Source organism: Oncorhynchus kisutch, linkage group LG17, assembly GCF_002021735.2.
Source record: "Oncorhynchus kisutch isolate 150728-3 linkage group LG17, Okis_V2, whole genome shotgun sequence".
NCBI lineage: Eukaryota > Metazoa > Chordata > Actinopteri > Salmoniformes > Salmonidae > Oncorhynchus > Oncorhynchus kisutch.
Window position 1 is genome coordinate 6719860 of NC_034190.2, and position 12315 is coordinate 6732174.

The following is a 12315-nucleotide window of genomic DNA, read 5'->3' on the forward strand; positions in this document are numbered from 1 at the left end:
CTGTCTAGACTGTTGTTCAGCAGCGATTCATATCTGTTAGCAGATGCTTGCTGGACTCTGTCCTACCTTTCTGATAGAATACACTAAATGTCCCCCTGTCGGTCCTCTGTCCCCCAGGTCTCCCCTTGTCTGCAAGTCCTGTCTAGACTGTTGTTCAGCAGTGATTCAGATCTGTTAGCAGATGCTTGCTGGGCTCTGTCCTACCTCTCTGATGGACCCAACGAGAAGATCCAGGCTGTCATCGACTCTGGTGTCTGCAGGCGCCTCGTAGAGCTGCTCATGTAAGTGTGTGTGCAGGCGCATCGTAGAGCTGCTGGTGTGTGTGCGGACTTCACGGGCCTCAGCGTAGTAACTTTTGAATGATCCCTCTGTCAGGCACACGGACTACAAGGTGGCGTCTCCTGCTCTGAGAGCAGTGGGGAACATCGTCACGGGAGACGACATCCAGACCCAGGTTGTGTTGAACTGTTCAGCCCTGCCCTGTCTGCTCCACCTGCTGAGTAGTCCTAAAGAATCCATCCGGAAAGAAGCCTGCTGGACCGTCTCCAACATCACCGCTGGCAACAGGGCTCAGATACAGGTGAGGTCTAGACTTCACACACAGACATACAAACACTACAGATTAACATCACCGCGGGCAACAGGGCACAGATACAGGTGAGGTCTAGACTTTATACACAGACATACATCACCCCTGGCAACAGGGCTCAGATACAGGTGAGGTCCAGACTTCACACAGACAGACAGACATACGGACTTTACCGGTACCATACCAATAAACATACATGTTCATGATAGTTGTTCATGACATGTCCAAAAGTATGGGGACACTCCTTCGTATTAGTGGATTCGGGCTAGTTCAACCACATCCGTTGCTTACAGGTGTATAAAATCGAGCACAAAGTGACTTTTAACGTGTCGCAGTCAGTCATTTCGAAACATTTCTGCCTTGCTAGAGCTGCCCCCCGGTCAACTGTAAGTGCTGTTATTGTGAAGTGGAAACGTCTAGGAGCAACAACGGCTCAGCCGCAAAGTGGTAAGCCACACAAACTCACAGAATTGGACCGCTGAAGTGTAAAGGGGGGAAAAATTGTCTGTCCTCGGGTTGCAACACTCTGCTTAGTTCCAAACTGCCGCTTGAAGCAACGTCGGCACAATAACTGTTCGTCGGGAGCTTCATGAAGTGTGTTTCCATGGCAGAGCAGCCGCACACAAGCCTAAGATCACCATGCGCAATGCCAACCGTCGGCTGGAGTGGTGTAAAGCTCGCCACCATTGGACTCTGGAGCAGTGGAAATGCATTCTCTGGAGTGAGGAATCATGCTTCACCATCTGGTAGTCCAACGGACAAATCTGGGTTTGGCGGATGCCAGGAGACCGCTACCTGCCCCAATGCATAGTTCCGACTGTAAGGTTTGGTGGAGGAGGAATAATGGTCTGGAGCTGTTTATCATGGTTCAAGCTAGGTCCAATTATGACATACAATGACATTCTAGATGATTCTGTGCTTCCAACTTTGGCAACAGTTTTTTGAAGGCCATTTCCTGTTTCAGCATGACAATGCCCCCATGGACAAAGCAAGGTCCATACAGAAATGATTTGTTGTGATGAGTGTGGAAGAACTTGACTGGCCTGCACAGAGCCCTGACCTCAACCCCATTGAACACCTTTGGGATGAATTGCATGCCGACTGCGAGCCAGGCCTAATCGCCCCAACATCAGTGCCCAACCTCACTAATGCTCTTGTGACTGAATGGAAGCAAGTTCCCCGCAGCAATGTTTCAATCTAGTGGAAAGCCTTCCCAGAAGAGTGGAGGCTGTTATAGCAGCAATGTTCCAACATCTAGTGGAAAGCCTTCCCAGAAGAGTGCTGCTATAACAGCCTCCAATGTTCCTACATCTAGTGGAAAGCCTTCCCAGAAGAGTGGAGGCTGTTATAGCAGCAATGTTCCTACATCTAGTGGAAAGCCTTCCCAGAAGAGTGGAGGCTGTTATAGCAGCAATGTTCCTACATCTAGTGGAAAGCCTTCCCAGAAGAGTGGAGGCTGTTATAGCAGCAATGTTCCTACATCTAGTGGAAAGCCTTCCCAGAAGAGTGGAGGCTGTTATAGCAGCAATGTTCCTACATCTAGTGGAAAGCCTTCCCAGAAGAGTGGAGGCTGTTATAGCAGCAATGTTCCTACATCTAGTGGAAAGCCTTCCCAGAAGAGTGGAGGCTGTTATAGCAGCAATGTTCCTACATCTAGTGGAAAGCCTTCCCAGAAGAGTGGAGGCTGTTATAGCAGCAATGTTCCAACATCTAGTGGAAAACCTTCCCAGAAGAGTGGAGGCTGTTATAGCAGCAATGTTCCAACATCTAGTGGAAAGCCTTCCCAGAAGAGTGGAGGCTGTTATAGCAGCAATGTTCCAACATCTAGTGGAAAGCCTTCCCAGAAGAGTGGAGGCTGTTATAGCAGCAATGTTCCATCATCTAGTGGAAAACCTTCCCAGAAGACTGGAGGCTGATATAGCAGCAAAGGGGGGGACCAACTCCATATTAATGCCCATGAATTTGGAATGAGATGTTCAACGAGCAGGGGTCCACATTCTGTTTGTCATGAGGTGTATCTTTTTACTCAAGTATGTAATTGAGTACTTTTTCCCAACACTGCTTATAGGGATTAATAGCTCAAATGGCCCCAAAAACACACACAGGCACGGAGATTCAGTGTCCTGTGCCCATCTTCTCCCCACATAGAACTAACTCCACCAAGCGGTATTGTCTGAGAGAATGATGAAACGCTATTAGACATTTGTAGCAAATGGTTGTGTACCGTCTGTATTCCTACTGAGGCAGAGGGGTGTAGAGCATGAGACATCTCAGACACACGTTAGCTAGCTACAACATGTTGTACAGATGTCCAACGAGCAGGGGTCCACATACAGCTACAGGTCTCTACGGTTACAGATGCATAACACAGACTGGTACAGTTCTCTACGGTTACAGATGCATAACACAGACTGGTACAGGTCAGAGACTATACAGATGCATAACACAGACTGGTACAGGTCAGAGACTATACAGATGCATAACACAGGCTGGTACAGGTCAGAGACTATACAGATGCATAACACAGACTGGTACAGTTCTCTACGGTTACAGATGCATAACACAGACTGGTACAGTTCTCTACGGTTACAGATGCATAACACAGACTGGTACAGGTCAGAGACTATACAGATGCATAACACAGACTGGTACAGTTCTCTACGGTTACAGATGCATAACACAGACTGGTACAGTTCTCTACGGTTACAGATGCATAACACAGACTGGTACAGTTCTCTACGGTTACAGATGCATAACACAGACTGGTACAGTTCTCTACGGTTACAGATGCATAACACAGACTGGTACAGTTCTCTACGGTTACAGATGCATAACACAGACTGGTACAGGTCAGAGACTATACAGATGCATAACACAGACTGGTACAGTTCTCTACGGTTACAGATGCATAACACAGACTGGTACAGTTCTCTACGGTTACAGATGCATAACACAGACTGGTACAGTTCTCTACGGTTACAGATGCATAACACAGACTGGTACAGGTCAGAGACTATACAGATGCATAACACAGACTGGTACAGGTCAGAGACTATACAGATGCATAACACAGACTGGTACAGTTCTCTACGGTTACAGATGCATAACACAGACTGGTACAGGTCAGAGACTATACAGATGCATAACACAGACTGGTACAGGTCAGAGACTATACAGATGCATAACACAGACTGGTACAGGTCAGAGACTATACAGATGCATAACACAGACTGGTACAGTTCTCTACGGTTACAGATGCATAACACAGACTGGTACAGTTCTCTACGGTTACAGATGCATAACACAGACTGGTACAGGTCAGAGACTATACAGATGCATAACACAGACTGGTACAGTTCTCTACGGTTACAGATGCATAACACAGACTGGTACAGGTCAGAGACTATACAGATGCATAACACAGACTGGTACAGTTCTCTACGGTTACAGATGCATAACACAGACTGGTACAGTTCAGAAACTATACAGATGCATAACACAGACTGGTACAGGTCAGAGACTATACAGATGCATAACACAGACTGGTACAGTTCTCTACGGTTACATAACACAGACTGGTACAGGTCAGAGACTATACAGATGCATAACACAGACTGGTACAGGTCAGAGACTATACAGATGCATAACACAGACTGGTACAGGTCAGAGACTATACAGATGCATAACACAGACTGGTACAGGTCAGAGACTATACAGATCCAAAGAGATCTTCAAGAGGTACGAGGTCTTTTAGTTTGAATAAAGGAAATGGTTTTGTGCTGCTCTGCAGTTTAGTAAGACATCTCTTATCTTTCTATACTACTATTCTCTCTTCTTCCTCTCCTCCTCTTGTGTTCCCCCTCTCCTCCTCTTGTGTTCCTCCTCTCCTCCTCTCGTGTTCCCCCTCTCCTCCTCTCGTGTTCCTCCTCTCGTGTTCCCCCTCTCCTCCTCTCGTGTTCCCCCTCTCCTCCTCTTGTGTTCCTCCTCTCGTGTTCCCCCTCTCCTCCTCTTGTGTTCCTCCTCTCGTGTTCCCCCTCTCCTCCTCTTGTGTTCCTCCTCTCGTGTTCCCCCTCTCCTCCTCTTGTGTTCCTCCTCTCGTGTTCCCCCTCTCCTCCTCTTGTGTTCCTCCTCTCGTGTTCCCCCTCTCCTCCTCTTGTGTTCCTCCTCTCGTGTTCCCCCTCTCCTCCTCTTGTGTTCCTCCTCTCGTGTTCCCCCTCTCCTCCTCTCGTGTTCCCCCTCTCCTCCTCTTGTGTTCCTCCTCTTGTGTTCCTCCTCTTGTGTTCCTCCTCTTGTGTTCCTCCTCTTGTGTTCCTCCTCTCGTGTTCCTCCTCTCGTGTTCCTCCTCTCGTGTTCCTCCTCTCGTGTTCCTCCTCTCGTGTTCCCCCTCTCCTCCTCTCGTGTTCCCCCTCTCCTCCTCTCGTGTTCCCCCTCTCCTCCTCTCGTGTTCCCCCTCTCCTCCTCTCGTGTTCCCCCTCTCCTCCTCTCGTGTTCCCCCTCTCCTCCTCTCGTGTTCCCCCTCTCCTCCTCTCGTGTTCCCCCTCTCGTGTTCCTCCTCTCGTGTTCCTCCTCTCGTGTTCCCCCTCTCCTCCTCTCGTGTCCCCTTCTCCTCCTCTCGTGTTCCCCCTCTCCTCCTCTCGTGTTCCCCCTCTCCTCCTCTCGTGTTCCCCCTCTCCTCCTCTCGTGTTCCCCCTCTCGTCCTCCTCCTCTGCTCTACTAGACGGTGATTGATGCCAACATCTTCCCTGTGCTGATCGACATCCTGCAGAAGGCAGAGTTCAGAACCAGGAAGGAAGCAGCCTGGGCCATCACTAATGCCACCTCTGGAGGAATGCCTGAACAGATCAGGTATAAAGTCACACCCACATCACCTGGACAGATGAGATATGACCTACACCTCTCACCAGGACAGATGAGATATGACCTACACCTCTCACCAGGACAGATGAGATATGACCTACACCTCTCACCAGGACAGATGAGATATGACCTACACCTCTCACCTGGACAGATGAGATATGACCTACACCTCTCACCTGGACAGATGAGATATGACCTACACCTCTCACCTGGACAGATGAGATATGACCTACACCTCTCACCTGGACAGATGAGATATGACCTACACCTCTCACCAGGACAGATGAGATATGACCTACACCTCTCACCTGGACAGATGAGATATGACCTACACCTCTCACCTGGACAGATGAGATATGACCTACACCTCTCACCAGGACAGATGAGATATGACCTACACCTCTCACCAGGACAGATGAGATATGACCTACACCTCTCACCAGGACAGATGACATATGACCTACACCTCTCACCAGGACAGATGAGATATGACCTACACCTCTCACCTGGACAGATGACATATGACCTACACCTCTCACCAGGACAGCTGGTATAATTATAGTGTAGATGGGAGAGTAGGACCAGGAACGAGGTGGCTGCTGGGGTTGTTGTTTTGGTGTTAAACTGTTATTGCTTTCACCTATAGCCCTTTCAGATCAGAGATTGACCATGGGAGGAGTCAAAAACCCTGGTCGGAATAGGAAAGGGGGAGGAGTCAAGAACCCTGGTCGGAATAGGAAAGGGGGAGGGGTCAAGAACCCTAGTCATGTTGGAATAGGAAAGAGGGAGGAGTCAAGAACCCTGGTCGTGTCGGAATAGGAAAGGGGGAGGAGTCAAGAACCCTGGTCATGTCGGAATAGGAAAGGGGGAGGAGTCAAGAACCCTGGTCATGTCGGATTAGGAAAGAGGGAGGAGTCAAGAACCCTGGTCATGTCGGAAGAGGGAGGAGTCAAGAACCCTGGTCATGTCGGAATAGGAAAGGGGGAGGAGTCAAGAACCCTGGTCATGTCGGAAGAGGGAGGAGTCAAGAACCCTGGTCATGTCGGAATAGGAAAGGGGGAGGAGTCAAGAACCCTGGTCATGTCGGAAGAGGGAGGAGTCAAGAACCCTGGTCATGTCGGAATAGGAAAGAGGGAGGAGTCAAGAACCCTGGTCATGTCGGAATAGGAAAGAGGGAGGAGTCAAGAACCCTGGTCATGTCGGAATAGGAAAGAGGGAGGAGTCAAGAACCCTGGTCATGTCGGAATAGGAAAGAGGGAGCGGTCAAGAACCCTGGTCATGTCGGAATAGGAAAGAGGGAGGGGTCAAGAACCCTGGTCATGTCGGAGTAGGAAAGAGGGAGGGGTCAAGAACCCTAGTCATGTCGGACTAGGAAAGAGGGAGGAGTCAAGAACCCTGGTCATGTCGGAATAGGAAAGAGGGAGGAGTCAAGAACCCTGGTCATGTCGGAGTAGGAAAGAGGGAGGAGTCAAGAACCCTGGTCATGTCTGAGTAGGAAAGAGGGAGGGGTCAAGAACCCTAGTCATGTCGGAGTAGGAAAGAGGGAGGGGTCAAGAACCCTGGTCATGTCGGAGTAGGAAAGAGGGAGGGGTCAAGAAGAGGTGGATTGGTGTTAGTTTTCCTCTCCTACTCGTGTGGTCTGAGATTCCAGGCTCAGCTGTTTTTCCACGGTGTGCATCCTTAAATTCCATTGTTGTCCCGGCGATATCAGACAGGAGCTACATTTGGTGAACTTGCATGTGTCTGAGGCCTGGTTGAGAGCTGTTGGTCCATATTGAGTTTCTTTGCAGTTATTTTTCCCTGGAATGTCACGAGACAATAACACTCCTGTCTCAAGGCCGCTGCATTTGACAAGCGTCTGGATTGTACCAAACACATTCCAGATTTATTACATAGTTTTCTCTCTTTCTCCCTGTCTTGCTTTCTCCTCTCCTTCTTCGATGACACACTTTCTCTCCTCCCTATTTTTCATTGAGGTTCAATGCATCTTTCTCCTTCTCTCTCTAGGTACCTGGTGAACTTGGGCTGTATCAAGCCTCTGTGTGACCTGTTGACCGTGATGGACAGTAAGATAGTCCAGGTGTCTCTGAACGGTCTGGAGAACATTCTGCGACTCGGAGACCAAGAGGCCAAGCAGGATGCAGGACCCAGTGGTACTGGCATCAATCCCTACTGCTCTCTCATAGAGGAGGCCTATGGTACATACACACACACATCAACCCCTACTGCTCTCTCATAGAGGCCTATGGTACGTACATACACAGATCAACCCCTACTGCTCTCTCATAGAGGAGGCCTATGGTACATACACACACACATCAACCCCTACTGCTCTCTCTGAGGCCTATAGTATGTACATACACACATCAACCCCTACTGCTCTCTCATAGAGGAGGCCTATAGTATGTACACACACACACATCAACCCCTACTGCTCTCTCATAGAGGCCTATGGTACATACACACACACATCAACCCCTACTGCTCTCTTATAGAGGCCTATGGTACATACACACACACATCAACCCCTACTGCTCTCTCATAGAGGCCTATGGTACATACACACACACATCAACCCCTACTGCGCTCTCATAGAGGCCTATGGTACATACACACACACATCAACCCCTACTGCTCTCTCATAGAGGCCTATGGTACATACACACACACATCAACCCCTACTGCTCTCTCATAGAGGCCTATGGTACGTACACACACACATCAACCCCTACTGCTCTCTCATAGAGGCCTATGGTACATACACACACACATCAACCCCTACTGCTCTCTCATAGAGGCCTATGGTACATACACACACACATCAACCCCTACTGCTCTCTCATAGAGGCCTACGGTATGTACAGTGCATTTGGAAAGTATTCAGACCCCTTGACTTTTTCCACATTTTGTTAAGTTAAGTTTTTTTTTACCCTTCAATCTACACACGGTACCCCATAATGACAAAGCAACAAAAACAGTTTAGACATTTTAGCAAATTATATAAAACTTGTTTTTTTACTGAAATATCACATTTATGTAAAGTATTCAGACCCATCACTCAGTACTTTGTTGAAGCACCTTTGGTAGCGATTACAGCCTTGAGTCTTCTTGGGTATGACGCTGCAAGCTTGTATTTGGGGAGTTTCTCTCATTCTTCTCTGCAGATCCTCTCAAGCTCTGTCAGGTTGGATGGGGCGCTTCGCTGCACAGCTATTTTCAGGTCTCTCTAGAGATGTTAGATCGTGTTCAAGTCCAGGCTCTGGCTGGGACACTCAAGGACATTCAGAGACTTGTCCCGAAGCCACTCCTGCGTTATCTTGTCTGTGCTTATGGTCGTTGTCCTGTTGGAAGGTGAACCTTTGTCCCAGTCTGAGGTACTGAGCACTCTGGTGCAGATTTTCATCAAGGTTCTCTGTTCTTTGCTCTGTTCATCTTTCCCTCGATCCTGACTAGTCTCCCAGTCCCTGCCTGTGAAAAACATCCCCACAGCATGATGCTGCCACCACCATGCTTCACCATAGGGATGGTGCCAGGTTTCCTCCAGACGTGACGCTTGTCATTCAGGCCAAAGAGTTCAGTCTTGGTTTCATCAGACCAGAGAATATTTTTTCTCGTCGTCTGAGAGTCCTTTAGGTGCCTTTTGGCAAACTACAAGCGGGCTGTCATGTGCCTTTTACTGAGGAGTGGCATCCGTCTGGCCACTCGACCATAAAGGCCTGATTGGTGGAGTGCTGCAGAGATGGTTGTCCTTCTGGAAGGTTCTCCCATCTCCGGAATGAAACTCTGGAGCTCTGTCAGAGTGACCATTGGGTTCGTGGTCACCTCCCTGACCAAGGCTCTAGGAAGAGTCTTGGTGGTTCCAAACTTCTTCCATTTAAGAATGATGGAGGTCCCTGTGTTCTTGGGGACCTTCAATGCTGCAGACATTTTTTTGGGTACCCTTCCCCAGATCTATGCCTCGACACAATCCTGTTTTGGAGCTCTACGGACAATTCCTTTCGACATCATGGCTTGGTATTTGCTCTGACATGCACTGTCAACTGTGGGACATTATATAGACAGGCGTGTGCCTTTTACAAATCATGTCCAATCAATTGAATTTACCACAGGTGGACTCCAATCAAGTTGTTGAAACATCTCAAGGATGATCAATGGAAACAGGATGCATCTGAGTTCAATTCAAGAGTCTCATAGCAAAGGGTCTGAATACTTATGTAAATTAGCTATCTCTTTAATATATATATATATATACATTAATATAAACCTGTTTTTGCTTTGTCATTATGGGGTATTGTGTGAATTATTGTATTTAATCCATGTTAGAATAAGGCTGTAACACAACACTGTGGAAAAAGTCAAGGGGTCTGAATACTTTCTCAATGCGCTGTTATTATATACAAACACCTTCATATAGTACATGAACACACATACAGGACACACACACACACATACAGGACACACACACACATACAGGACACACACACATATAGGACACACACACATATAGGACACACACACATACAGGACACACACACACATACAGGACACACACACATACAGGACACACACACATACAGGACACACACACATACAGGACACACACACATACAGGACACACACACATACAGGACACACACACATACAGGACACACACACACATATAGGACACACACACACATATAGGACACACACACATACAGGATACACATACAGGACATACACACACACACACACACACACACACACACACACACAGGGGAGACACATACACATACAGGACACACACATAGGACACACACACACATACAGGACACACACACACGCATACATAAACTCAGCAAAAAAATAAACGTCCTCACTGTCAACTGGGTTTTATTTTCAGCAAACTGAACATGTGTAAATATTTGTATGAACATAAGATTCAATAACTGAGACATAAACTGAACAAGTTCCACAGACATGTGACTAGCAGAAATTGAATAATGTGTCCCTGAACAAATGGGGGGGGTCAAAATCAAAAGTAACAGTCAGTATCTGGTGTGGCCACCAGCTGCGTTAAGTACTGCATTGCATCTCCTCATGGACTGCACCAGATTTCCCAGTTCTTGCTGTGAGATGTTACCCCAGTCTTCCACCAAAGCACCTGCAAGTTCCCGGACATTTCTGGGGGGGGAATGGCCCTAGCCCTCACCCTTCGATCCAACAGGTCCCAGACGTGCTCAATGGGATTGGGATCCGGGCCCTTCGTTGGCCATGGCAGAACACTGACATTCCTGTCTTGCAGGAAATCACGAATTCTTTTGGTGTTTTCTTTTGGTGTTTTTCAGAGTTAGTAGAAAGGCCTCTTTAGTGTCCTAAGTTTTCCTAACTGTGATCTTAATTGCCTACCGTCTGTAAGCTGTTAGTGTCTTAACGACCGTTCCACAGGTGCATGTTCATTAATTGGTTATGGTTCATTGAACAAGCATGGGAAACAGTGTTTAAACCCTTTAAAATGAAGATCTGTGAAGTTATTTGGACTTATATGAATTATCTTTGAAAGACAAGGTCCTGAAAAAGAGACCTTTCTTTTTTTTTTGGCTGAGTTTACATACAGGACACACACACATGGACGGACACACACACACACACACAGGACATACATGCATACATACAGGGCACACACTTGCATAATCTACCATGTGAATGAATAGATCATCTCTCTCCATCTCTAGGTCTGGATAAGATCGAGTTCCTTCAGAGCCATGAGAACCAAGAGATCTACCAGAAGGCCTTTGATCTGATAGAGCACTACTTTGGAGTGGAGGAGGAGGACCAGAACCTGGCTCCTCCGGTGGACCAGGCCAATCAGCAGTTTCTCTTCCCCCAGCAGGAGGCACCCATGGAGGGCTTTCAGCTATAACGCCCTCCCTGTCCTCTGGTTCATCTTAACCAACCATCACTCATACCCATGGAGGAGTTTCAGATGAAACATCCACCCCCTTATCCTCACCCCATGGAGGAATTTGGCGTATAATCAGTCCCCTCCACCCTCCATGTCCAACCATTGCCCCATCCTCTATACCCAGCCTGAGCCCAAGGGGCTAGTTTTAGCCCCAACAGATGAAGGGTGGAGGTGAAGCAATGACCTTATCCCCCTTATATCCTCCACCTCCATGGAAGGTAGAGCGTTGTCCTCTCCGTCCTTTCCCATGGAAGGCTTTACAGATGTAACTATCCAACCTATATTTACAGTCTTTGAGCTGGCTTTACCTACCCTAACAGATCAGACCCTTCTAACGGAATGCAACGTCTCGGCTGTAGAGCCAATAGGAGACCTGAACTCAACCTGCTTGACCTGACGATAAAACAAAGCTCTTCCTGATCAGTGATCACACAACCAGGGCCGAGGTTTGGTCCAGTCCAGGTTTCGGCAATGCACAGATACAATAACAGATACACCGCCAGTGCTGTTGATACCCTGATTCTTCTGACCATAACGGCGGTTTGGTTTGGTTATTAGTGCTTCCTGTCTGCCCATAGGGGATGTCCTTCTTCGGGATGTAGGGGTGTTTGATAGGTCAAACCAGTGGGAGAGATGTGTTTTTTATTTAATTTTTACCCAGCTCCTTTACGACAATTATCTTCCTAGTCCGTATCTGTTTCCCCTCGTTTTAGCTGTTGTCCACCCTGTGTTTCTCTCTGACTTGTTCTAAAACGTACTGCATCTACATGAACCACCTGAAGACTGAAGTGTCCCAAGACAGAAGAATGGCCTCTCTCTACTGTAAACAATAAAACAATCCGGATTTATTCTCAACTCGGAGGCCAAACCCTCATTCATATTGGTTTCTGTCTATATCGGACATACAGGGTTCCACTAAGCAATT

The 12315-nt window shown here is 47.7% G+C and overlaps 1 protein-coding gene across 1 annotated transcript in view; it reads left to right on the forward strand.

The window, feature by feature from the left end:
• kpna6 (karyopherin alpha 6 (importin alpha 7)) overlaps nucleotides 1-11953 on the forward strand; it is a 29466-nt gene extending 17513 nt beyond the window's left edge. The window contains exons 8-12 of the mRNA XM_031795036.1: nucleotides 118-281; nucleotides 376-580; nucleotides 5307-5434; nucleotides 7454-7644; nucleotides 11161-11953. Of these exons, the coding sequence (XP_031650896.1) occupies nucleotides 118-281; nucleotides 376-580; nucleotides 5307-5434; nucleotides 7454-7644; nucleotides 11161-11348 (876 nt within the window). The 3' untranslated portion in view covers nucleotides 11349-11953. The remainder of the gene's footprint in view (nucleotides 1-117; nucleotides 282-375; nucleotides 581-5306; nucleotides 5435-7453; nucleotides 7645-11160) is intronic.
• Nucleotides 11954-12315: the final 362 nt, after the last annotated feature.